This window comes from Marmota flaviventris, chromosome 10 (assembly GCF_047511675.1).
Source record: "Marmota flaviventris isolate mMarFla1 chromosome 10, mMarFla1.hap1, whole genome shotgun sequence".
Taxonomy (NCBI): domain Eukaryota; kingdom Metazoa; phylum Chordata; class Mammalia; order Rodentia; family Sciuridae; genus Marmota; species Marmota flaviventris.
Window position 1 is genome coordinate 76314132 of NC_092507.1, and position 27918 is coordinate 76342049.

The following is a 27918-nucleotide window of genomic DNA, read 5'->3' on the forward strand; positions in this document are numbered from 1 at the left end:
CTTCAAGTCTGGAACTTTTATTTCAACTGTTCGTGGACACTTCCAGCACAATAATAAGAACTAATATAAACAGATAACAAGTACTTGGGACCAGAGGGTATGCTAAGGGCATTTGCATTCTTTCCTTATGAAGCCTTTCTGATAGTCTTTAGAAGTTGCAGATGGGAAATACAAGGCTTAGAGAATCACACCTTTGGTAAATGGCACGATCAAGTCTGGGATACATGACTGTCCAGAGTTGAATAGTACATGTAGACCCTTCCACTTGGGCTTTTTACAATAGAAGTTATCCCATGCTCCTGCCCTGAATTTAAGTCTGAACCTTAAATCAGTCCAATCCATAACAAATGGATCCCGCTCTCCTATCCTCCTCCAGATCCAGTCATCACTAGACTTTGCGCAGGCTGTCATCATTGCATACCATGCAATCCTTGTTTTTGTTTCCCTTTTCTCTTGCAGTCAGAGAGAAACAGCTATAAACAAATGACCATTTGCTTCATATATATTCCTCTTTGTTTATTTTTACTATGCCTATCTTGGATGAAAAGATAGACCCTGTATGAGGACTCTTTAGTTTGGAGCAAGCATGGGGTTTTTTTCTCATTTACTGTTGTTACTTGCATTTCTGTTATAATGTCTTTTTTCTCTCTCTTTCGTTTTCTAGGAATGTTTACCCTTGCGGAAGTTGCTTCACTTAATGACATTCAGCCAACTTACCGAATCCTGAAACCATGGTGGGACGTGTTTATGGATTACCTGGCTGTTGTAATGTTGATGGTAGCCATCTTTGCCGGAACCATGCAACTTACCAAAGATCAGGTGGTCTGCTTGCCAGTACTGCCATCTCCTGTAAATTCAAAGACACATACATCACCAGGAAACACTGACATCACCACCGAAATCCCGAAGATGGAAACAGCCACTCACCAAGACCAAGATGGGCAGACAACGAACGACGTTTCCTTTGGCACATCTGCTGTGACACCTGACATACCTCTCAGAGCCACGTATCCTCACATGGATTCCACAGTTCCAAGCCAGGAGGAAAAGAAAGAGAAGAGAGATCCCACGGGCCGAAAAACAAACTTGGATTTTCAGCAATATGTATTTATTAATCAGATGTGTTACCATCTGGCCCTTCCTTGGTATTCTAAGTACTTTCCATACCTTGCTCTTATACATACTATTATTCTCATGGTCAGTAGCAACTTTTGGTTCAAATATCCCAAAACATGCTCAAAAGTAGAGCATTTTGTTTCAATACTAGGAAAGTGCTTTGAATCTCCTTGGACTACTAAAGCGCTGTCTGAGACAGCCTGTGAAGACTCAGAGGAAAACAAGCAGAGGATAACAGGGGCCCAGACTCTACCAAAGCATGTGTCCACCAGCAGCGATGAAGGGAGCCCCAGCGCCAGCACCCCAATGATCAACAAAACTGGCTTCAAATTCTCAGCTGAAAAGCCTGTGATCGAAGTTCCCAGCATGACCATCCTGGATAAAAAAGATGGGGAACAGGCAAAAGCCCTGTTTGAGAAAGTGAGGAAATTCCGTGCTCACGTAGAAGACAGTGACTTGATCTATAAACTCTATGTGGTCCAGACAGTTATCAAAACAGCCAAGTTCATTTTTATTCTCTGCTACACTGCAAACTTTGTCAATGCAATCAGCTTTGAGCATGTCTGCAAGCCGAAAGTTGAGCACCTGACTGGTTATGAGGTGTTTGAGTGCACCCACAATATGGCTTACATGTTGAAGAAGCTTCTCATCAGTTATATATCCATTATTTGTGTTTATGGTTTTATCTGCCTCTACACTCTCTTCTGGTTATTCAGGATACCTTTGAAGGAATATTCTTTTGAAAAAGTTAGAGAAGAGAGCAGTTTCAGTGACATTCCAGACGTCAAAAACGATTTTGCGTTCCTCCTGCACATGGTAGACCAGTACGACCAGCTCTATTCCAAGCGTTTTGGTGTGTTCTTATCGGAAGTCAGTGAGAACAAACTGAGGGAAATTAGTCTGAACCATGAATGGACATTTGAGAAACTCAGACAGCACGTGTCCCGCAACGCCCAGGACAAGCAGGAGCTGCACTTGTTCATGCTGTCGGGGGTGCCCGATGCCGTCTTTGACCTCACAGACCTGGACGTGCTAAAACTTGAACTGATTCCAGAAGCTAAAATTCCTGCTAAGATTTCTCAAATGACCAACCTCCAAGAGCTCCACCTCTGCCACTGCCCTGCGAAAGTTGAACAGACTGCTTTTAGCTTTCTCCGCGATCACTTGAGATGCCTTCACGTGAAGTTCACAGATGTGGCTGAAATTCCTGCCTGGGTGTATTTGCTCAAAAACCTTCGAGAGTTGTACTTGATAGGCAATTTGAACTCAGAAAACAACAAGATGATAGGACTTGAATCTCTCCGAGAGTTGCGGCACCTTAAGATTCTCCACGTGAAGAGCAATTTAACCAAAGTTCCCTCCAACATTACAGATGTGGCTCCACATCTTACGAAGTTAGTCATTCATAATGACGGCACTAAACTCTTGGTACTGAACAGCCTTAAGAAAATGATGAATGTCGCTGAGCTGGAGCTCCAGAACTGTGAACTAGAGAGAATTCCACATGCTATTTTCAGCCTCTCTAATTTACAGGAACTGGATTTAAAGTCAAATAACATACGCACAATCGAGGAGATCATCAGTTTCCAGCATTTAAAACGACTGACTTGTTTAAAATTATGGCATAATAAAATTGTTACCATTCCTCCCTCCATTACCCATGTCAAAAACTTGGAGTCACTTTATTTCTCCAACAACAAGCTCGAGTCTTTACCAGTGGCAGTATTTAGTTTACAGAAACTCAGATGCTTAGATGTAAGCTACAACAACATTTCAATGATTCCCATAGAAATAGGATTGCTTCAGAACCTGCAGCATTTGCATATCACTGGGAACAAAGTAGACATTCTGCCAAAACAGTTGTTTAAATGTGTGAAGTTGAGGACTTTGAATCTGGGACAGAACTGCATCACCTCCCTCCCAGAAAAAATTGGTCAGCTGTCCCAGCTCACTCAGCTGGAGCTGAAGGGGAACTGCTTGGACCGCCTGCCAGCCCAGCTGGGCCAGTGTCGAATGCTCAAGAAAAGCGGGCTTGCTGTGGAAGATCACCTTTTTGACACTCTGCCACTAGAAGTCAAAGAAGCATTGAATCAAGACATAAATGTTCCCTTTGCAAATGGGATTTAAACTGAGATACTACATGCACATCCATGTGCAGGAACAACTTCCTAGATTGCAAATGCTCATGTACAAGTTATTGCAAGATAATGCATTTTAGGAGTAGATACATCTTTTAAAATAAAACATGAGAGGGTGCATAGAAGGCTGATAGAAGACATAATTGAATGTTCAATGTTTGTAGTGTTTTAAGTCATTCATTTCCAAATCTTTTCTTTTTCTCTTCTTTTTTTTAATTTTTTCTTCTGGGGAAAGGGAAGGAAAAATTATAATCACTAATCTTGGTTCTTTTTAATTGTTTGTAACTTGGATGCTGCCGCTACTGAATGTTTACAAATTGCTTGCCTGCTAAAGTAAATGATTAAATTGACTTTTTCTTACTATACTACCTTTTTTGAGGTGTTTGATTTGTTTTGCTTAGCTGATGCAATATTGCTTTACTCAGATTGCTTAAGACACATCAGGTCCAAACCTATAAATTTAGATTTGCTGACATATTGATTTCTTTCCTGTTTTAATTTAAATAGCACCTCAAATAAGCACTTCTTTTAATATCTGCTAAATGCTGCTTCTTCGTAGAATCCCCTATGGATTTTACCCTCTTGAAGGCCTGAGATGTAGTAAAGGGGTGCAGATTGTTGGGCCTTTTTGTTTTTCTTAAAAATAAATAATAACAAGGAAAAAAAAACACATCCTTTAATAGTAACATTTTTCCCATGGACTAGATTTCTGATTATATGAGACACTTTTGTACTGATACTATAATATTACCAATAAATAGAAAATGTTTTTTAAAAATAAATGTGTAATTACAGCCACAATAATTTTAGTGACTTTGGTGACAACTTTATAAAATAACCATTTGGAAGATAACACAAAATCAAAGTAAGTATCACTTAATTTCCTACTCTTTTGATGGAGGTAGTGGTTATAAAATAAGACCCGTAGTTTACTGAGTTGGAAAACTTTTGACTTCCTATTCATCTTAGTGACAAGCTGTATTTCCTGTGTTTGTCTCAAGCTAGGATAGGTCATGTCCAGGGACATTCTAGCAGAATACACTTTTTAAGATTATGATTTTCCTACTTTATCTAGCTTATGGATTATCTAAGTCTGTCTCAAAAAAAAAAGAAAAGAAAAATTTCCTGACCCCCATCTAGGTATTTATTGGTAAGTGTTTCATGGGTCTTCCCTGGGAGTGCTTTTTCAAGTGGAAAGAACTTTTTGGTGCTCTGAGCGACAAAGTACTGTTCCCTCTCTACAAGCCTGAACTTGCTCAGTGAAACACAGGACATCCTCTGGACCCTATGCACAGACTATGGAAAGATGGACTTATTTCCTTGTTGTCTTCCCCAAAATTAAATTCTAGGATTCTCATATAGATACTGGAGGTGAATCAGCTTTCTGGAGAACTTGTAAATACTCTTGAGTTAAGAAGTATTGTCACTAATAGGAAAGGCTACAGTCACTGTCATTGAATTAGGAACTGACCACAGCTCCCACATCCTGGCCATTCCTTTATATTCCTAAAAGGTTTGAGATGGGAGACCACCTTATAAAAGACCAAGTTTGGAGAATCAGAGGTGAATGGTAAATTTTTTATTCAAATACATTATCCCCCATATATACTCTTCTATTTCTCTCAGCCTTGATTAATGTAATTCACCAGTGTTGATTATGCACCAGCATTGTGCCTAGCCAGTGTGAGGAACTGAGAATTCAATACTAGAATCAGTCACAGGGCTACATAGAGATTGTCAGCCAGGTAGAGGGCATTAATATTAATATGCAAGTGATAGAAATGATTAATTACAGTTGTAATATAACAAAGTGCCTGTAAACACTCCTTGCGTTTCCCTCCCATCAGCCACGTGGCACTGTTCTCCCCACTGAGCAATTGCTATCACCTGAAATTGTTACAGCATTTTTTAAAAGAATGCCACACCATCTTAATTATGAAATCAACAGACCAAATATTATGATCTTTGTTCTGCAGTCCAAAAATTTATCTTCCTTTTTTTATTTTGAAACTAGGATGACTTTGAACTTGAGATCTTCCTGTCTCAGACTCCCAGTCTCTGGGATTACAGGAGTGTGCCACCACTCCCAGTGATAAATCTCTTTATGCCGGGTGCAAAGGGGTGTGACTCAGTGGTAAAGCATGTGCTTAGAATGCATAATGCCCTGGGTTCAGTCCCTCAGCACCAGAAATAAGTAAAAAATTATTAAAGTTTCATTGGCATATAAAAAGCTGTACATACTGAACATATATACCTTATGAAGAGTTGTTTTAAAACAAGCTTTTAGGGTTGTTTGCTTTTGATTTTTGTGGAACTGGGGATTGAACCCAGGGCCTCCAAATGCTAAACAAGTACTCTACCATTGAACTGCATCCCCATCCCTTTTTGAAAATTTATTTTGAGAGGGTCTCGATGAATTTCCCAAGCTGATCTTGAATTTGTGATCCTCTTCCCTCAGCCTCCTGAGTTGCTGGGATTACAGGTGTATGCCATCACACCTGCCTAGCATGTGGTTTTGGGGGTGTTTTTTGGTTTGTTTTGTTTTTTTGTGGTACGGGGGATGGAATTCAGGAGCATTCTTCCTCTAAGCTATATCCCAAGCCCTTTTTAAAATATTTTGAGACAAGGTGTCACTAAGATACCCAGAGTAGCCTTGAACTTGCAGTCCTCTAGCTTCAGCCTTCTGAATAGCTGGGATTACAGACATGCACAAAGGGCAAGCATGTCATTTTTGTAGGGGAGAAGTGGCAAGATGCCATGCTCATCTTGCTTTTCAGACAACAGCCATTCTACAGGGCCTAGAATCTGAAATACTCCCAAAGCTTGGCCACTGGCAGCTCTCCCCCAGGCAGCCTATTTTCTATTTAGTAATTGGGGTTCAGTCACTTAGAACTGAGCGGCATGAGATGCCTCCAAACAATATCAAAGGATACCATTCCTCTTACCCACTTTTTGTTGACCTTATCAGCCCTTTGTAGTGTCCTTGAATGTTGAAGAGTTCATGGTCAGTTGATTTAAATGGCACATTCCATGCTGCTGTTTGCAAGTAGCACTGTTCTAGGAGAAGTTTCCTGATAAATGCTGATTAATTCAAAATACCTGGGTGTTGAAGTCTCAGCACATAACAGATGAGGGATTTATGGGCCTGTTTTGTCTACCCATGTATCCACAAATTTATGTTGATCGCATACACATCAGACATGGGGTGATACAAATTAGAATGTATAAGTCTTGGCTCAATATTTTCATATCTTTCTCCAAAGTTTTTGAGCACCCATATGAAGAAAATTATTGTAAACAATCTAAATATTCCATGTTTTGGTGAATCCCATGCAGTCAGAACCTAGTTTTCTTGTGGCTTTTTTTTTTTTTTCCACCATTGTTTAGTTGGCTTGGCAAAGAAGACTGGCTTTCTTAAGGGTTCAGAAAAATGAGCTGAAATCATTACAGAGACTCCATTCTTAGTGGCGATTTAGCAATTTAATAATAGAGTTCATTCTGTATAACTCCTGGCCAGTGGATTCTGACTAACTGACATTTTTTATGTATAAAGGGAAGTCATATTTTATAAATATCCCTAGTAGTTTCTGTGACTGTCTCTCCTGCTTTGTATAGCAACCAGGAGCAAACTCTTTTCAAATTGCTAATGACAGCAAACTCCAAAGTGCCCTTGAGACCAACGCCCAACAGTTGTTTCCATTCACCTTGCTGAATGAAAGCCAGAGTGCTGTCCTCTCGCAAAGATTTCTGGCGGTGATTACGTCAGTAATTCATTCTGATAAAATGGTCCCTTTATTAACTGAATCCCCAAACAAAGGCTGTGGTTAACAAAAAGCCCCTTTCATGAAAAGAAGGGGGAAAAGAAGAAACCCCTGGAAACAAGTTTTTAAATGTCTTCTAACTTATGACTGTGGCACAAAGTGACCCCATCTGGTCCTGACCAGCTGTGGCTCTCCTAGGCAAGGGCACCAGGCTTTTAGGGTAATGTTTGCTGGAGACAGGGAAAAATGGAAGCAAGAGAAGAAGAACAGGAAAGCACAAACCAGGCACCTCTCAAGTCTGTCTGAGAGGTGGGGATGGATCATGCTCTGCAATGGGGAAAGCCACTTCACTCACAAATCTTAAAACTTACAGACTAGCTTGTTCTTTCTTCAATGTTGGGGGCGGGGGGGGGGGGCAGAGGGGTTATTCTGTTTTGTGTTTTGTGTAGTGGGATCTTTCCCAGGGCCTTGTGCCTGCTAGGTGTGCTCTACCACTGAACCATACCTCCAACCCCTCTTGAACTTTTTGGAAACTCAAATGCATATCACCTGTCTATTTGGGTTCCGGAATTTGGGCTTGTGTGTGACAATTGAATAAGGTGATTCTTTAGAGGTAGTGTGCCTAGCAAACAGTACATACTCAGTAATACTTATATTACTTTTGTCTCTAATCTACAATTGTGAGTCTCTAATACGTATTCTCTCTTGAGTGAAATTTTCAGTGGGCATGTGGAACACAGAATAAAATTATAAAAATATTTCTCAGCCTTACTGGGACTTCATGTGGCCACGTGATTGAATTCTAGCAAAATGAGTGGGAAGAGGAAAGCAATACACTATTTCTGGATTGGGCCCTTAAAGAGAAGGGCATGCCACCTCCTTGCCCTATTCCTGCTGCTTAAACTGCAGTTATAGAAATGGGTCCAATTTAGACTGTGCAAAGCAGAGCAACAAATCAGACACGGCACAGCAGTGCAACAATGGTCTGGTCCCCTGATGACTTCAAGGAGCAGGGTTGCACAAAGGAGAAATAAACCTCTCTCTTATGTAAGCCTCTATTAAATAAGCACTCTGGTGCATGCAGTAAGTTCTGAAGACCTTGCTACTCAAAACAGCTGTGTACGTCACGAGGCTGAGGCAGGACAATTGCAGGCTCAAAGCCAACCTCAGCAACTTAGACCCTATCTCAAAATTAAAAAGTGGCCTGGCTCAGTGATCAAGGGCTCCTGGGTTCAATCCCCTAGTTCTCAGTAACAAAACAAAAAATCAAAACAGCTGTTTATAGACAGCAGCAGCAAGAGCATCATTCGGGAATTTGTTAGAAGTGCACAATCTATAGAGAATGAATCAGCTGGTCATCCTCAGCTGAAAAGAGGATGGTGCTGGCTAGTTTTCCAGCACCACTGGGTTCTGCCCCTCCCATCAGCCTCCGGAGAGAAATTTGGAATTTGGCTGGTGCTTGTGACTTACACCAATTCCCACACCCCCATTTGCTCCTGCAGGCAGCATGCTGTTCATATCACCATAGCAACTATAAGAAAGATGGGTAGTAAACTGCTGCTGTGGGCTGCTTGCCAAGGTGGTAGCAATATATGCCCTCTTCCCAGGAGTGTGAGGTCTGGAATTGCCTATAATTGCCCCAGTAGCTCATGCACTTGGGCTATACCCTTCATCCATTGACACCGTTCACACGCCCAGGTAGCTAAATGCCCCCATTCCTTTGTTTAACCTTAGACTGGTCTGGGTTAGCAGCAAAAGCTCAGCCAACCATGAGATAATTTGCCCATTTGAACCTTTTTAGAGTGCCCCTGGGAAACTGCCAGGTAGTCCACCGTGAAACCTAGCAGGAGTAATATCAGGGTAAGATCTACTCAAAGGAAACACATGGGTATTAAACCATGCCACATAGATAACATAAAGAAATATATTTTTGCCAAGTGTGGTAGCATGCGTCTATAATCCCAGTGACTCAGAAGGCAGAAGAATATTCAGTTTGAGGCCAGCCTAAGTAATTTAGGGAGGCCCAAAGCAACTGAGTGAGGTCCTGTCTCAAAAAATAAAAAGTATTGGGGATATGGCTCGGTGGGTTCAATTGCTGATACCAAAAAGAAAAGAAATATATTGTTTTTAGTTTGCCACTGAAAAACTATATGTAGTAGCCACATAATTCAGCATTTTGAAATGAGGCACTGCTTGGAAGGAAATCTCTTCAAGATACATTTCCAAAGATTTAATCCAGATTTTTCCTACAGCTTAGGCCTACTGACTATCTGGCTTTGGTTATAGTGGAAACATCTGGTCACCTTCCTAACCCTTCCTCATCTTGATAATGATGATTAGATTACTCAGGATATTGTGAAGATAATGTCAGCACAGTGCCTACTACTCCCTGGAGATAAACCCTGCATAATAACAGTTTGCCATTAATTTATCATCGTAGAAGGCAGGAAGTTCAGTTGAAGACAGCTTGTTCATCTTAGTTTGAGAAGTAGCTGACACATAGTCAAGCCCACACCTTCCACTGATCAGTTGTAAGTAACTGCTATTCAGGGAATTTGTGCATTCAGCACATAATCTATTTCAAAAAGTGGAAGAAGATATTAGGAAGTGAACTGGACAACGTAGGTAAGTGGCAATAGCTCCAACTCATTGCCTGATGGGCACTTGACTCGCTCATCACAGAAGATCAGGGAATTGAGAATGTCCCTGTTTCACACATGAAGAAACTGTGAGGTTAAGCTATCTGTCGAAGGTCACCCTTCCTGGCAGAAGAGTGGCACTGCTAAATCAGGCACCAGAACTTGTGTTCTCCCACTAAACTGGTGTTTGTCAGCAATTCCAAAAGACGTTTTGAAATCACTGTTGACATCCGGTTACATAAATATGCCCCAAGCTAGGATTTTCTTTCATTCTTTAGCATTATTAGAGTGAAGTTTTTGATGTGTCTCAGCATCTGTCCTTAGCGTTACAACTTGTTTCCTCAGTTGGGCTGTTGACAGTCATGAAAGGGCAATCCACCCCAGGTAATGTAATTATTTTTCCTTGCTAAATGTTAAAGGCATGACCGTGTTTACTCATGGTCACTTACTCAGAAATGAGAAAGCTCTGTCTCCGCTATTTGATGCAGAGTCAATGCGGTAGAGAGTGACATTCAACAGATCCAAAAAGGTGGGTGCAGGAAAACACTAACATTTGCTGGGCCCTCCAGGCAGATGTGACTTTTCTTTCCAGCTTGGCATTTCAAACAGGGACTCTCAGGCTGTTACCAACCCAGGCGGCACCAGGCGCCTGCATCATCCTGACCTTTATTTTCTCTGGATCTCTTTCTTTCTCTGTCAACGGTCACTGTACTCCACCATCTGGGCTAAGACAAGAAATCGGATATTTGTGGTCTGTGGGGAGGAAGGACCCAGTTTCACACAGAAGAAACTGCTTATGATAGAGAAAGAAGGAAGAGAAGTGAGAAACTGATAATCCCACCTCTATTGTAATGCACTACACTAACAGGTTTACATTTCAAAGCCTCTAAAATGTTCTGATTTTATTTATTTATTTGTTTGTGAGTGTGTGTGTGTGTGTGTGTGTGTGTGTGTGTGTTTGTGTTGTTTGTTTCATATCTTTGGCCTTTCTTCTTACCCACTGTAACTTGTTCTAAAACTTCACCTCAAATGAGTTCAGCTTGGCTGTAGCTCTGTGATAGGACTCTTGCCTAGCATTCAGGAAAACCTGGGTTCAATCCCTAGCACCAGGAAAAAAACATACAGATCAACAAAAAACTCTTTTTGGTAAGTGAATTTTAACCAAGACACGAGTTGTCATTTGAGACAATTTGTGTATGTTTTATATCCTCAACCTCTTGTAAAACTGAGCAGACTTTTTTTAAGATAATACAATTCATATGCAGTCAATATTACCAAGAGAATCTTCTCATTCACCAGGACTAAAATTAGAGTCCGTGGTGACCAAAAAAAGTCTGCTGACAGAGGACTAAGAAAGAACTTGGAGGAAGCCAGGAAAGGGGTGGGAATGTTTTAAAATATTGTAAACAATTATTCTGTTATTTACAGAATAAAATTAGCCTGATGACACATTCTAAGTATGGCTTCAGTTCTTCCACCACCAGCAAGAGCTGAAGGCAGAGCAAATAACATGTGCTCAGTTGCAATAAACTGGGAACTCTTGCAGTTTGCTTTTGAGAAGATTATGAGAGGAAACAACTTAACTGTACTCATACTGAATTCCTTTTGCTACAATCCTCCTAATTGTATGAAGTTAAATTAATTTTCTTGGCCTAAGACTTAACTCCCTGTGAATAAACAGAGCCTCCTGCCAGCAGCTTAACCACCTGCTCTCTGTCATTGGAACTGAGAAACTGCAGAGTACACCGGCTAGGGCTTAAGCTACTGGAACTGCCTCCTGGAAGGAGAATTACTTAACATGGTGTGATTTTGCTTCCTCATCTGTGAAATGGGGTTAATGATAGTCTTCACCTGAAGCACAGCTGTGTTGATTAAATTGGCCAACACATACGAAGCCCTTAGGACAGTGTCTGGCACATTGAATGTTTAATACATGGAAGTGGTCTTCATTACTAATGTTTCTGAGAGTTTGGGGAGATGTGTCCATTAGCAAATATAAAATAAAACCTGGGAAACAAGGCTATGCAAATGTAAGAGGTAAGGAACTAGACGCTGTCCCAGTAAGAATTAATTTGCCTTCCTCTCATTTCAAAAGATAGCAAGGACAAGTGCTTAGTGACTTGATACACAAGCAGCTCTTTATACACTTATTAATTTGTTTATTTTGCTAAGCAAATCAGGGTAATCAGACTTTGTAATGTTAAGAACCCTCTTTGGTTGGTTATGATGATTTCTAAGTAGTTCTTTAAACTTGGGATAGACCCAGTGATCTATCTAGCAAAAGGCTCAGCTTGCTGGGAGACAGATTTCAGATTTCTAAAGAAGAGCAGCAAGGAGCTCTCTCTTAGACTGAGCTATTGGGTCCACAATAAAGTATGTGATCTGCTTTCGTGGTACAGGGGATAAGGAATTTGCTGCTTGGCTGAACAGCATTTTATATTTCTTGTTGGTTAACTTGAAACTTATAACTAAGACGGGGTTATTGAAAAGTCATCTCCCCATGACCACAAACAGTGGGTGATTTTACTTCCTTTGAAAAATGTATTTCATTCATATATATATATATATATATATATATATATATATAGAGAGAGAGAGAGAGAGAGAGAGAGAGATACACATCTATGTGTATTGAAAAATACTAGATCTATAAAAGTGCATGTTAATAGATCATTAAGGGGATGATCATTTACAACATAAAAAGAATGTTTTCTTCTATTCATCAGGGTTAGCTCCCCTAGAATTCAGAAAAAAAGATTATTCATGTTTTGGCAATGTTTCTGTTGATTGCAGCAAAGCACATTTGCACTTTGGACAGGCTGGCACTGAGCATCTTTGTCCACTGAGCATCCCTTTACCAAAGAGGGGGAAGAAAAAGCAGATAATATTTTCACAAACATACACGACTCCTACCAACATTTCCATTGTGCTTTTAACAATTTCAGTCCCAATCACACACTTACACATAAATGGATTGATGAGATGTAAAGGGTTATCCAAGGACCTGTGAGATTTCAAAGCTTACTTGAAGGTTCAGCTCAATTTGCTACATTTTAAAAACTAGAAACAGACCATGAGGTATGCAGGGCTTAAGTACAGTAGACTTTGCTATTTTATTATATGAAATATTAACCTCCACTCCATCCACTCTTTTTGTAAAGACCCTCTGTAGAATTCAGTTGTACTGTCAAAGAAAGGGGATGGGGATGGAGAAAGTGATGGGCAGAGTCATTTAAGGAGACTGGTCAGGCCAGTTCATTCATTTCTTAAAGAAATATTAACTGAAGATGGGTGCAGTGGTATACACCTATAATCTCAGCAATCTGGGAGGCTGAGACAGGAGGATTGCAAGTTGGAGGCCAGCCTTAGCAACTGAATGAGGCCGTTAGCAACTTAGTGAGACCCTGTCTCAAAATAAAAAGTAAAGGACTGGGGTTGTGGCTCAGAGGTAGGGCACTTGCCTAGCACATGCGAGGCCCTGGGTTCGATCCTCAGCACCACATAAAAATAAAATAAAGATATTGTGTCCATCTACAACTAAAAAATAAATATTTTAAAAAAATAAAGAATCAAAAGGGATGGGGTTGTAGCTCAGTAGTAAAACACCACTGGGTTAAAACCCCAGTCCAAAAAAAAAAAAAAAAAAAAGCCAAAAGAAATGTTCACTGAAAAACAGTCTTTGTGATATTCACCTGCAGTCCCAGCAACTCAGAAGCCCAAGGCAGGAGGATTGCTTAACTTCAAGAGTTCAAGACCAGCCAGGGAAACATCATGAGATCCTGTCTCCAAATACCAATAAGGAAGGAAGTTAGGAAGGGAATAGAAACAAATAGTAATTGAGCTCCTACCCCACATAAGCCAGGCAATGTGCTAAGTGCTGGAGTAAAACAGATGTACTTGATCCCCAGCAAGGAAGGACTCAATCTATGCTTTGTTTTCTGCTCTGGCCCATTCACCCTCTGCTCCCAGCCTCCTTTCCACAAGGGTGTAATTAAGAGCAGGAGCCCAATGCAAGCATTTAAGTTTCATAGAACCTAAGGATAGTAGCCTGGTGGAACTGGTCTTCTAATCAGCTTCAATCTCTCCCCACCTACTCTCTTTCTCTGCACCTCATGGGCTGGCATTAAAGGGCATCACTTGTTTTGTTTACTTATGTAGCCTTCTAAGTGCTTTGGTGCCTTTTTTTCCTGATTACAAAACTAACTTATGTTCATCATTACACAAAAGTCAAATATTACAGAAATCCATGCCCTTTGGAAACATGTCATTCCACCCCTCAAAACTCTGTACCAATCATTCTTCTAAGCCAGAGTGAAAGGCAAAGGCTTTAAATGGCCTAGTGGCCTGCATTCCACTCCCCAGGCTCTTAGACCTCATCCTCCCATCCTTCCTTCCTCTGCTGTGCTCTGGTTTCCCAACATTCCACCTTCCCTGGGCTTCAGGGCCTCTGTATCAGCTCATCCTTCCGACTGGAGAGCACCCTCCTGACATCTGCGTGGTTTCAGTATTAGTCATCCCAGGCTATGACGAACTACCATAGACAGATGAGGTGTTTCGAACCACAAAAATTTGTTTCCTCACTGTTCTGGGGGATCGATGTTCAAGTCAAGTTTCTGACCAATTTGGTTTCTGGTGAGGGCTCTCTTCCTGACCTGTAGTCAGCCACTGTCATCATCATCTTTTCCCCCTTCTCCTCCTCCTCTTCCTTCTTCTCCCCTCAGTTCTGGGGATTGAACTCAGGAACACTCTACTACTGAGCTACATCCCCAGGACTTTTATTTTTAGTTTGAAACAGAGTCTTGTTGAGTGGCTAAGGCTGGTCTTGAACTTGCCTCCCAAGTAACTGGGATGACCACCAGTATGCACCACCTGGCCCAGTGTCAGCCAGCTTCTTACTCTGTCCCCACATATGCTTTTCTCAGTGCTCTATGGTTCTCTTCTTACGAGGACATTGATCCCATCAGATCAAGTCCCTTTCCTTACCTCCTCATTTAACCTTAATACTCCCATAGAGGCCCTTTCGCAAAATACAACCAATCTGGGGGTTAGGGCTTCAAAATGTTAATTTTGGGGGTGGAGACACAAACTTTCAATCCATAATGCCTTCCTTCAAGTTTTTGTTTAAATATCACCTTCTAAGAGAGGCTTTCTCTGGTCTCTTAAAAACATCAGTTTATTATTTCTCACAATTTTGTGGGCACCTAGGTTCACCAGGGTCCTCCAGCACCTTGACTTGGACCAGAGGGAGTAAGATGGCCTCACTCTTGTGGCTGGGCCTTGCTGCTGCTGTTGGCAAAGTCTCTCTCTCTTCCTGGGGTATCTCATTCTTCTAGAGTCCAATCCTGGCTTCCTTACATAACAACATGAATATTTCAAAAAGCAAAGAGTGGACATTTCAAGGCCTCTTTGGGCCTTGGCCTCTGGCCAGTCAGGAATAGCAGAATCTATTGCAAGAGAGTGTGGGCTTATTTATGTGTGATTTATTAGGGGCCATGATGGTAACAATCTGCCACAACATCCTACTTAAAATAACAGCCCCACTCTTACGTTTCTGCATAGTTTTTATTCTTGATTAACAAACTATAAACTTTATACAAGTAGAAATATCTGTTTTTATGCCCTGATTTTTCTCCACCACCTTGGCCTATGGGAAATGCCTACATCTGTTAAATATTGAATATAATAATTTGAAAATGTTTCCAGAATGTTTTGTTTTTAGTCACATTGTGAGTTTGGGTATGCTTTTACTGTAAAAAAAAAAAAAAAAAAAAAAAAGATTTTATTTTCACAACTGTCTCACTAGACAGGTAAGGCAAATATCAACACCTCTACCTTAGGAATGAGAAAACAAGGCCCACACAGAGAGAGTGACTAGATCAAGGTCACACAGCCCATAAGAAGTAAGCTTCTGACTTTTTGACCCACATTTTCTACCAGCCATCACGAAATCCTCCAAGCAAAACGCCTCGGCAGCTTCTTCTGTTTTCCTCCCCAGGGGATAGAGCCTGGGAAGCTCTGTAAATATATCTGGTTAGCCAAGTGGCTTCAGGCCAGCGGCCAGGAGGAAATGGAAACATTTATTTTTCTGATACTTCCCCATGGAGGACATAATCTGAAGGTGTTCATGATCCAGAGCCATGAAGACACTAAACAGTAAAGGTGTCAGGTCCTTTCTTTATGGACCTTGCCCCTGGACAGCATTGTGCTATTTGTCTAAATTTACACTCTGTAGTCATGTGTCTAACCTGTGATTGCCAGGTCATTCTGGTCTGAGCAGAGAACAATTTTCACTCAAGCTGAGACTGCTTTTCTACACTGAGAAGGTTTGGTTAATGAGCCAATCTTAATATTAACAGGAAATGATAACCAGACTTGAGAAAGTGCTCAACTGAGTATATTCAAAATGTGCCTTTATGATTTGAGGGCTGGAGGAGAAGGCTTGGCCCCTTCAAGAAAATCCTTTTGAGTTATCTACAGACTATATTGTGGCTAACAGCAAGTTAGAGATGAGTCATTTTTCCAAACATGATATTTTATTCTTTCTCTCAACTTAAGTGTTTTTTAGTTTCTTACTTACTGTCATCCTATGTAAAAACAAGAATATAAAATTTTAAATTATTAGATTAAACTTTATCATTTATTTATTTATTTATTTATTGGTGGGATTACCAGGGATTGAACTCAGGGGCACTCAACCACTGAACCACATCCTCAGCCCTACTTAGTATTTTATTTAGAGACACCATTTAGCATGTGACACCACTTCCCGAGATGTGAAACCCAAAGCCTTGCTTTTGCTGAGTCTGGCTTTGAACTCGTGATCCTTCTATCTCAGCCTCCTGGTTGCTGGGATTACAAACATGTGCCACCAAGCCCAACTCATCTATCTATTGTACTATGTTTATTTTAAATGCAAATGCAAATATAAGAGCTTAAATTTGTATGTAGAATTAGTCAAACAATTTATGTTTCTTAGCTCAAACATACATATGAACTTTTTTTCTTTCTTTTTTTTTTTGGTAATGGGGATTAAACCCAGGGGTGCTTAACCACTGAGCCACATCCCCAGTCCTTTTTATTTTTCTTGAGACAGGGTCTCACTAAGTTGCTTAAGGCCTTACTAAGTTGCTGAGGTTGGCTTTGAACTTGTGATCCTCCTGCTTCAGCCTCCTGAGTCAGGATTACAGGCCTGTGCACTACACCTGGCAGATTTTGTTTTCATCAGAACAATGAAAATGCTATACAAATGTAACTCAACTGTTTGTACTTCCCCTGTTGATATAGACACATTCTACCAACACTCCCTCTGGTTTACTGATGAGTAAGGAATGAGATTTTCATGTGTTATGGTTTAGATATGAGGTGTCCCCCAAAAGCTCATGTGAGAGATAAAGCAAGAAAATTTAGAGGTGAAATGATTAGGTTATGAAAGCCTTAACATAATCAGTGCATTAATCCAATTGAATGGATGAACGGGATGATAACTGTAGGCAGGTAGAATGTGGCTGGTGGGTCACTAGAGATGTGTCCTTGGGGTATATAATTTGTCCCTGGTGAGCCAAGCTTAGTCTCTCTCTGCTTCCTGATGGCCATGTCCTGAGCTGCTTGCCTCTTCCACCATGATGTTCTGCCTCAGCTTGGCCCAAAGCAATGGAGTTGGCCGTCTGTGGACTGAGACCTCTGAAACTCTGAGTGCCAAATAAAAATTTCCCCCTAGAAAACTGTTCTTGTCATGTCTTTTGGTCACAGCAGTGAAAAAGCTGACTAAAACATCATATGAGTAATTTTATTAATTGGAGATTATTATCATACTTTTCCTTCTTAATAGCTATTAATTGATGACGTACTCCATGTAAACAATAGGAAATGTAAAGCTTCAATCTTCAGTGTTCCACAAGCTCTATAAGGCAAGAAACTAGCATCATTTACACCTTTCTGGGGGCCCTGTGATCTTATTTTACATCTCTCAGCATTCCAAGCTTTTGTAAATTCCATGTCATTATTACCACCTCATCTTCTGAGGTCAGGCGTCTTTCTGTCCTTTCTTCTTTTATTAAATATGATTAGCATACAGCAAGCAATTTGTGCCAAAATAACTGATATGACTAATACTTTTTCTGGCTGGAAACTTGGTTAGAAAAAGCTAGATTAAACAGAAATCAAAAATTTGTTTTATTCCACCATCTCCTTGATCATGAAGGATAAATGTGTGTTGGAATATTCATTCTTCTATCAAGTATTCATTGATGAGACAGGTGCGTTGGGAACACAGGAGTGGACAATATAAATATGGTTCTAGCCTTCATGAAACCTCGACTGTACTGGAGAAAGAAACAGCAAGCAGGTTAGTTAACAAATAAAATGTTTTTGTCTAAAGTTAATTGCCATGAGAAAAATCAAGTAAGTGGAATAATAGAAAATTATTTGGGAAACTAATTTAGATTGGGAGTTGGCTAAGTCTTTCTGAGGAGGCAGCAACTAAGTTGAGGTTTAAAATTTGCATAGGAATCAACCGGGGATCTTATAAAAATGTAGATCATGATTTAATATATGAGGATACTGGCCTGAGATTCTGCATTTTTAATAAGGACCCAGGTGATGTTTATGCTACTTGGTTTATGGACTACACACTGGGCAGAAAAGATAAGGAAAGAATCTAGAGAGGGGAGTTTCAGAAAGAGGAAACACCATTTAGTCAGCTTTCCATTACTATGACAAAATAACCAGGTAATCAACTTAAAAAGAGGAAATGTTTTGGCTCACAGTTTTAGAGGTATCATCCAAGGTCAGTTGACCCCATTGCTTTGGGGCCTGTGGTGAAGTAGCATGTAATGGCAGGGAGAGTGTGGAAGAGCAAATTGCTTACCTTGAGGAAGCCAGGAAGTAAAAGAAGGGAAGAGAAAGGGGTTGGAGTCCCAAAGTCCCCTTCCAAGGTGTGCCTCAGTAACCTAACTTCCTCCCACTAGGTCCTACCTCTTAGAAGTTCCACCACCCCTCAGCAGCATCACAGACTGAGGACCAAGCCTTTAAGACATAGGCCTTTGAAGGGTGCTGAGTTTAAAACAAGTTGGATGTTTGGGTTAGAGAAGCACAAGAGTTATATTGAAGCCAGGATAGTAAGTGAAGAATACTGGGTATGAGACGAGGTCAAAGAAGCAGGTCAAATATGTGGGGTCTTCTAGACAGTGGCATGATGTTTGCATTCTATTTTAGTGTGATGAAAGACACTGGAAGATTTCAAGAGGGTCAGAAACCAAATGAATAAATTTAAGTTCTCAAAGCTTAACCTAGCAGCAATAAGAAGGATGGGTTTTAGGGGAGCAGGGGTCGAAAGAGGATAAATTTTAGGAGACTAGAGTAGTAATGTTCCTTCTGCAAGATGCTGATGGCTTGGACCAGGACAATAGCAATAGAGATAGAAGAGGAAGACTTGGATTCTGACTCATTGATATTTTTTTTAAATACAATAACATTTTTAAAAAAAGAATTAACAGGGTTTTAAATAATAATAATAATAATAATAATAATAATAAAAGTAGCATGTGACACCATTTTCTGAGATGTGAAACCCAAAGCACACCAACCCAACCAATTTGAATTTTAAGTAAATGGAGAAGGGGAATTCATCAAGAATGGCTTACCACTAAAGCATCTGTCTGTTACGTGTGGTGATGCAAATTCCATTTAGGATTTGACATTAAAACGAAGGTAGAAGGACAAATGCATCTGAGAACTTAGAATGTTTCATAATAATGTGCCATATAAAAAAGGCTACTCTAGCCAGGAGTGGTGGCACACATCTGTAATCCTAGCAACTCAGGAGGCTGAGGTAGGAGGACTGCAGATTCAAGGTCAACCTGGGCAACTTAGTAAGACCTGTCTCAAAATGAACGTAAAAAAAGGCTGGGGGTATAGCTCAGTGGTAGAGCACCTTGGCTGTACTGTCTAGTAGGTGGCAGCAGGGTTGGGAATATTCTGGAAAATAATGTTTTATGTTATAATGCAGGTTAATTTGCCTATGCCCAGAATTTTCTAGTGGAGGTAGATGATTTCTTAGGACAGTATGAGTGGTAAACTAAAGTATTTCTGAATACCCAAGAGTAAAATAGCTGTGTTTATCCCTTAAAAATTGTTCCCTTTTAGATTCTCATGAATGATTTCTCTCACTTGAAATAGTTTGAGGAAAAGTGATATTTTTTTCCAACGACTTTTCAAACACATTTTTCTTGGCACTGTTTTTGTGCTCATATTTCCAGTTGAAATATGGTTGAGACTCAATTATTGTTTAAATTCTTTTTTTTCTTTCAATTTTATTTTTCCTTGAAGAAGTTTCTTTGTCACTGTCCAGTTTAAATGAAGTCACTACTGAGAGAAAAACGAGAAATTTGGAACGATTTCCATAAACTTTTGAACCCCAACAAGCTACTTACCCCATGAAAATCCCCAGTAGGGCTTATAGGTTTTAGGATGAACCATTTTGGAAAAATGTTTTCTTCCTTTGCCATCAGGTTGACATGGCAAAAGAAATAGTATTTTTTGTATGGGCTTTTGTTCTGGCATATTATTTCTTAAAGCAAGGGTGTAGAAGCCATGAGAATTTTTCCCTGGGGGAGACAAAATTGCATTTTCACCACTCAATCCTCCCCGTAGCAGAGATTCAGTAGACATTAGGTGAATTACACTGGATTCCAAGAATCTGTTTGAAATCTTTAATCAGTTCCTTTCATCTTGCAAAGAGTGAACTAGAAGAAGAGGTCTTTAGAGTCAAGACAAAAAAGGTGCATGTTAATTAGGAATCTCATTATTTCCCTTGAAATTGAAGAATATGAAGAATATAAAGTTTCTTTAAGGACACTTTACAACTCAAGGCACTGAATGAACAAACAGAACCGTTGCAATTATCTTGCTAATTCTATATACAAACTTCTAAATTCCTATTTGTTCTTGTAGCAGGATAAGCTAGATCCTTCCCATTACTGCCCCGTATGGGAAGAGATGTGGGGATCAAAAAATTCTGTGGTAGGCTGGCACCATGGTGCATGGGTGTAATACCAGCTTCTCGGGAGACTGAGACAGGAGGTTCTCAAGTTTGAGGCCAGCCTGGGCAATTTAGCAAGATTCTGTCTCAAAGTAAAATTTTAAAAGGGGCTGGAGAAATAGCTCAGTGGTAGAACATTTGCCCAGCCTGTGAGAAGCCCTGGGTTCAATGCCCAGGACTACCACCAAATAAAAAATAAAAACAAAAATCAATAAATCTCAACTCATGAGGGACCTTTTCAATGAAATAGATTCAAAATGGAAACAAAAACTCCTTCACCACAATAAAATGCCAAAATTTTAATAATAGGAATAGATGAAGATCATATTAATTGGCTGAAAATTTCTTTTTTGGCCTGTTCTACTGACCTGCATTGTTTTTGAAAGATAATAATGGTCTTGGGGAGAGATACTTGTCTTTGGGTAGTTCATAAGGAAAGTTGTCTGAGCCAACAGTCTTCACTGTCCCAGAGTAAACAAATTTGAACATTCCACTCTAGGACCAATCCACCTTCCTCCTACCTCAGAGTGGCTGAGGCTGGCAGAGGGAAAGTACTTCTAAAATCCATCAGAAAGCCAAAACATTAATCTTTGGATTTAACAAGAAAAGACAGCAGCAATGAGGGCCACTTTCTTTTATGGGAATAGGGCAGAGTGGAGTAGATTTCTATGGCAAAGATACGGGAACACTAAAAAGGGGATCATGGAGGAGGACCTAAGAGGAGGACAGCAGAGGCCTGGGAAGATAGAATTAGCAAGAAAGCAGTGATTTGAGGAACCCCCCAAAAGCCTAAATTGTGAGTCCTTGTCCTTTCCACTTGCCTCCACCTTTCCCCATGTAGAAGAAGTGGGGAGATTACTCAGATAGGGTTACAACTGTTGGTCCTTCTCCTGTGAATTATTTTGTAATGCTGACCTAAATATTTTGAAAAAAAAAAAAAAAGTCTGGATACTCCTTTATCAGTGTTCAGGAGGTATGTGAACTTGGGAAAATATGTGTGGATATATTTAGAAAACAAAAATTCTGATCCCTTGATGGGAAGATGGTCTGAGAAGGACATAGGCCAGACTCTCCTCCATAACTAAGAAAAAGAGAAGTTAACAGGTTCTGGGGCTCAGAACACTATATCCTACAGTATGGTGCTATGGCGTGCAGAGTATTTTGAACTGAAGAACATTGAAGGGTCTCAGAGGCAAGGTACTTCTTACCTTCTCCACCCTCCTGTCTCCTGTCCTTTCTTCTGCAAAGCAAGTCATAAAACCTAGAAATGTCACTCTCTGACCTTCTCTCTTTTCCCCTGAAGCTTCTCATGTAACAGGTGTTCTACCTACACTGAGAAATAAGAAGGCTACACAGAGAGGCTAGAAGAATCTGAGCAGACAAGCCTTGCTGTGTTCCCCCTTTGGTTTATGACCACCAAAACACATCTTTTTTTTTTTTTTTTTTTGATCCAGTGGTATTTCTTTCTTTCTTTTTCTTTTTTTTTTTTTTTTTAGTACTGGGAATTTAACTCAAGGCACTCAACCACTGAACCATACCCCAGCCCTATTCTGTATTTTATTTAGAGACAGGGTCTCACTGAGTTGCTTAGTGCCTGCCTCACTAAGTTGCTGAGGCTGACTTTGAACTTGAGATCCTCCTGTCTCAGCCTCCTGAGCCACTGGGATTACAGGCGTGTGTCACCGCACCCGGCTTCCAATGGTATTTCTTCACAGCTGTCCATTCTTCATGAAATCAAGCTAAAAAATATATCATTTTACCTGGGTCTTTGGGTTTCAATTTTGGAGGTTCTCATGCCACATAAAACTTCATTAACTCAATTTGTAATGGTAACCTCTTGCTAGCCTCTTTTTTGCTATATAAATGTTGGTAATGACCCTTGATATGGGTGACAAAAAGATACTACATCTTTTTACCCCTACACAGGCCAGCAGAGGACCCCTTTTCATGGAGACAAGATGCCTGCTTTGTCTTCATCACATCTGGAGGACTAGCAAAGCCTAGCCACTCTGCGAGTCAGGAGGGGGTTTCTGGCACACCTGGGTCATGTGAGATTAAATTGTTTTTATTACAAGGGTTTTCATTAGGGATTTTCAGGCAGTGGAAAAGTATGGCAGCAGTGTTCTTCCATGAGTGCTAATGAAATGTCTTTAGATGGAGGACTCTGTGCTGGGTTCTGGGAAAATTACTTCTTTTCTGTCTCTGGCTTTCAGGTCAGGATATCCTAATCTGCTGGGGAAGACAACCATGAAGAGATAACTCAATTCAATTAGATGGAAGAAGGACCTGAGAAATTAGACCAGGTAATTCATCTAAAATATGATAAGGAACTGAATTTATACAGTGGCTGGAAGGATGAAATGAAAGAAGGAGGCTAAGAAACATTTAAGCTGATTAAAACAGATTTGATAGGCAGTTGGATATAGCAGGATGAAGTATTGGAGAAGAAGCTCTTAGACTCCTGCTTGGTAAGTCTGATCTCACTTAGTTAAAAAAAAAAATGGATCCAGGGATGTAGCTTATGGGTAGAGTGTTTGCCTGGCATGCAGGAGGCCTAGGGTTCTAGCTCCAGTGTCACAAATAATAACAATAATAATAGGAATAATGATGAGGAGGAGGAGGAGGAGGATGAATTCTAATCAGGTATGGTAGCACACACTTGTAATTCTGGCCAAAAGGGAGGCTGAAATAGGAGAATGGCAAGCTGGAGGCTAGCCTGGGCAACTTAGTAAGACCTTGTCACAAAGTTAAAGAATTTTGAAAAAGGTTCTGGGGATACAGCTCAATGGTAGAGCAATCTGGTTTCAATCCCCAGTGTATCTCTCTCTCTCTCTCTCTCTCTCTCTCTCTCTCTCTCTCTCTCTCTCTCTCTCACACACACACACACACACACACACACACACACACACACACACAGAAAGTGAAGTCCAAAAGTCAATACTGTCAAAGGGAAAGGAAGTACTGAGAAGTTGCTCTAACTTGATTTGTCCTCTACTGCCCCACAAGATGATACTTATTCAAATTGACAGGTGAAGTATTTTAAACCTGGGAGCTTTGGTGTGGGTTCTAAAACAAGCCTCAAAGTGGAATTCAATTCCTGGGAGTGTCAGAGCTGCCCCTGGATGTCAATGCCCAGACATCACCACGAGGACAGACTCAGCACAGGTCAGGTGAGACCAGGGTCAAGGAGAGGCGGCAGTTGTGGCGTCAGGGCTTTAAATCTTCTGTCATGAAGGAGGGTGTTGTTTTGCCTTTTTGGATGAATCCATGTGTGTGTTGGAGACTTTGTAGACTCTGGCAGTCCTCGAAGGGTGGGGCAGGGCACTCACCTCAGGGAAGGGCAGGGAACAAAGAACATAGGCAGACTGAGTTGTCCAACACCAACAGCAGATGTACCGTTTCCTCTTGCAAAAAATGAAACAAATGTCAAGACAAGGGAGATACTTTCAGTAGGACAGTGAAGCAGTTGAGAGCTGGAGACAGATTAGCTGGATTGACCCCTACCAGCCCTGAAATCCTGGGCTGCTTACCCAAGCTCTTGGAACTCTTTAACAAGAGCCGGCACCCAGTAAGTACTCAGTAAATATTAGCTTCTACTGTTCTGAGCAATTTGGGGCAGGAAAGAAAAACCAGAACTATTTTTCCAACCCTGAACAAGAAGCTAGGAAAAAAATAGCTCTCAAAACAGCACTAGAGGCTCTGATATAGCTCAGTGGAAGAGCACGGGTTTAGTATTTACAAGGGCCTGGTTCCATCTCCAGCACCACAAAGAAATAAAATAAAATAAAACCAGCACTAAAATATAACTTCAAAAGCAAAGGTAACAAAAGGAAAAAAAATAGATAAATTGGACATCCTAAAATTAAAAACTTGGTGCTTCAAAGGACATCATTAAAAAGGGGGTAGAGACAACCCACAAAATAGGAGAAAAATTTGCAAATCATATATTTAAAATGTATCTAAAACATATGAAGAACTGCTACAATTTAATAAAAAATAAAACATGCACACAAAGCTGGATGTGGTGGTGAACACCTGCAATCCCAGGGACTGTGAAAATTGAAGCAGAAGGATTGCAAATTTAAAGCTAACCTGTGCAACTTAGTAATACTTTTTCTCTAAATTAAAAAAAAATTACAAGGACTGGAATATAGTTTAGTGGTAGAGGGCTCCTGGGTTCAATCTCAAGAACTGCTGTGGGTGGGGTGGGGCGACACATGATTCAATTAAAAAATGAGCCAAGAACCTGGAAAAGATGCTCAACATCTTTACCTATCAAGGAAACGCAAATCAAAACCACAGCAGGATATCCCTTCACACACACTAGTGGTGGCTATAGATGTGGCTCAGTTGTAGAGTGCTTGCCTGGCATGCATGAGGCCCTGAGGGGGGGGGGGAAAAAAAAACAGGGTTGGCCAGGGTATGAGTAGAGAAATTGGAACATTTTCACAGAGCTTGTAGAATTGTAAAATGGTTCTGTCACTTAGAAAAACAATTTGGCAGTTCCTGAAAAGGTTAAAAATAGAGTTACAACCTAGAAATTCCACTTCTAAGTATATACTTAAGAGAAATGAAAACATATGCCCCCACAGAAGCTTGTACCTAAATTTCATAGCTGCATTATATATTACATAACAGCCCAAAGTGGAAAAACTCAATAATGTGGTATATCCATACACTGGAATATCCCTGATGTATGCTGCAATGTGGGTGAATCTGAAAACATAATCCTTAGTAAAAGATGCTAATAAAGATAGAAAAAAAAAAACAGTGTTTTCCCTATTCTTACACATGGGCCTTCCAACACCAGATTGGGCATACCAAGCAATTCTCCAGCAGACACCAACTGGGTAGACTATAATTTAACTCAATTCTGACCCTGCCTACCTGAAGACAGTGTCATATCCCATAGGTCAAGGACGCAGTTCCACAAAATTACCTCTGCCCCCTTTTGATGCCAATTGCAAGCCCCAAGTTGTGACTTGTACATCTGACCCTCCAGCTGTACATAAGAGGTTCCTACAATTACAGTATACAGTGGACACATACAATGATTTATACACTGCAATGAGTGAATTCCATTTCAAGAAATCTGGGGAAAAAAGCAAAGCACTAGAAGAAAGAGGCATCAGTGTGTTAAGAATATAGAATAATTTTCTTGGTTATGATATATCAAATGAACTGCATGTTTTAAATTAATAGATCAATGGGTAGACTATAAAATTTATAGTGTTGTGCTGAAGATCTCCATTTATGGTCTTGAATGTTCTACATTTTAATTAATGATCTGGAAAAGTTCATGTGGTCCCCTAGATCCACTCTCCATCCTGCTCTAGGAAGGGAGGAAGACCTGTGTAAACTGTGTGCCAAGTGGCCTCGGAGTCTATTTGGGTCTGGACCTGAGGAGCTCCAGCGGGAGATCCAAATGGAGAGAGGGAATAGAGGACTGCTCCCTTCCTGCAGGCCAGCACAGGATTCTCTCATCCAGAGACACAAGACGTTTCCATTGCCTAGGTGTTCACCCTTCCCTTGTGGCTTCTGCAAAGTTACTAGCCCTTGGGATTTCTCTGAATTCTGGTAATTTTCCCTTTGAGACACTAACCCACATATCCTCAATGCTTAAGTGACATAAGCAGGATCCAAAGGACCTGGGCTGAGGGGAACAATGGGATTAATTTAATATGATGACGCTTAGTGTAAGGTATAGGTGTTCAACTCCACGACTGCAAATGCCCCAAGCACACTGTTCAACAATCAAAAATAAAGAACTTGGAGGACTCAAGGTTTGGACATTTTATCACTCACATATTCCTTGGCAGCAGTAGGCTGGGATACCTGGGAGGGCCGCAATGCACCTACAAGCAGGGGGGAAATATATATATGAATGATGGGTTGCATGCCCGCTGTGTAGAATTTCTTAAGGTGCTTATGAATATATTCTCTTACTTTACAACCAGGGTACTCTGCTTTGATTTTCACCCGAAGATTGGAGATGAGGGAAGTGGCTAGCAGCTTCCCCTTCCCATTTCTGCTCTTATCACATTTTTTTCAGAGTTCTTCTGATCTCACAGCAAGCGTTCCCAGGCACCAATTAGAGTTTAACCCAACAAAAGGTGTGAAAATGTAGTGACTACACTCTGTGGAGCTCTGATTATTACCAGCTTATAAGAACCAAGAGTTGACATGACGCAGCCTCTCCAAAGAAAATTATAGTCATGTTTGTTCATAGTGCTTGGAATTAAAACCATGGCTGTATGTGGACTAGGCATGTGCTCTACCACTGAACTACATCCCCAGGGTCCTCTCCCATACTGATTTCACAGCTTCCCAAATAAAACAGTGTTGGAGGGGCTGGATTGTGGCTCAGTGGTAGAGTGCTTGCCTAGCATGTGTGAGGCACTGGGTTCCATCCTCAGCACCATATAAAAATAAAACAAAAATATTTTAAAAATAATAAAACAGTATTGGAATTCTCTTCCTCTTGGGTTAGACCACGCTCAATGTACTGCATTCCTCTGTGGGAGACAAGAAAAAAAAGGTGTGTCATTACTGCACATGTTATTGCACCCATTTCACTTTCAGCCCCATCTCTTGGGCTCTCAGACAAGAGCAAATGGGGTCTGTGAACGTTATGGGTGGCATGGAGCTATTTTTAAAAATTGCTTTTCTCTTCTAATTCTTCAGACATTGTTTTTAAACCAAACTCTCACTTACATTGAAATAAACTTTTTTCTAGGAGGATTCTCAAATCTTCATACACATAGACTCAGTGATTCACTCCATAAACCTTAAATAAACTCAGCCCTATGCATGCACTGTAGCCTCAAATCTGGTACATATAGAAAAACTCTCAAATAAATAGAGTAGATCAGAAATAGTTTCTAGTTTTTATGGTAAAATTCAAGTTGAGGTCAAATAATGTTCATGCTAGAAGTGCTTTTGATATCTTAATCTAAACCTATGTTTTAAAACATATTTAGTTGTAGATGGACACAATATCTTTATTTATTCATTTATTTTTATGTGGTGCTGAGCATCAAACCCAGTGCTCTACCACTGAGCTATAGCCCCAGCCCTAAACCTGTTTTGTAAGTAGGGAAACTGAGGCCCAGGAAGGCAAAGCAACTTGCCCAAATTCATTGAGCTAAGGTGGTAGAACAAGAAAAAAATCTCAGTTCTTCTGAGTTTATTCACTGTGTCACATTGCTTCCCTGATGAAATCAGAC

General features: G+C 40.5%; 1 protein-coding gene across 3 annotated transcripts in view; it reads left to right on the forward strand.

Annotated features, from left to right (window-relative positions):
* Positions 1-3619, forward strand: part of Lrrc8d (leucine rich repeat containing 8 VRAC subunit D) — a 111817-nt gene extending 108198 nt beyond the window's left edge. For all 3 annotated transcript variants that reach the window (XM_027935069.3, XM_027935068.3, XM_027935071.3), the window contains one exon: positions 665-3619. In XM_027935069.3, coding sequence (XP_027790870.1) covers positions 667-3243 — 2577 coding nt within the window. In that variant the 5' untranslated portion in view covers positions 665-666 and the 3' untranslated portion in view covers positions 3244-3619. The remainder of the gene's footprint in view (positions 1-664) is intronic.
* The last annotated feature ends 24299 nt before the right edge of the window (positions 3620-27918 follow it).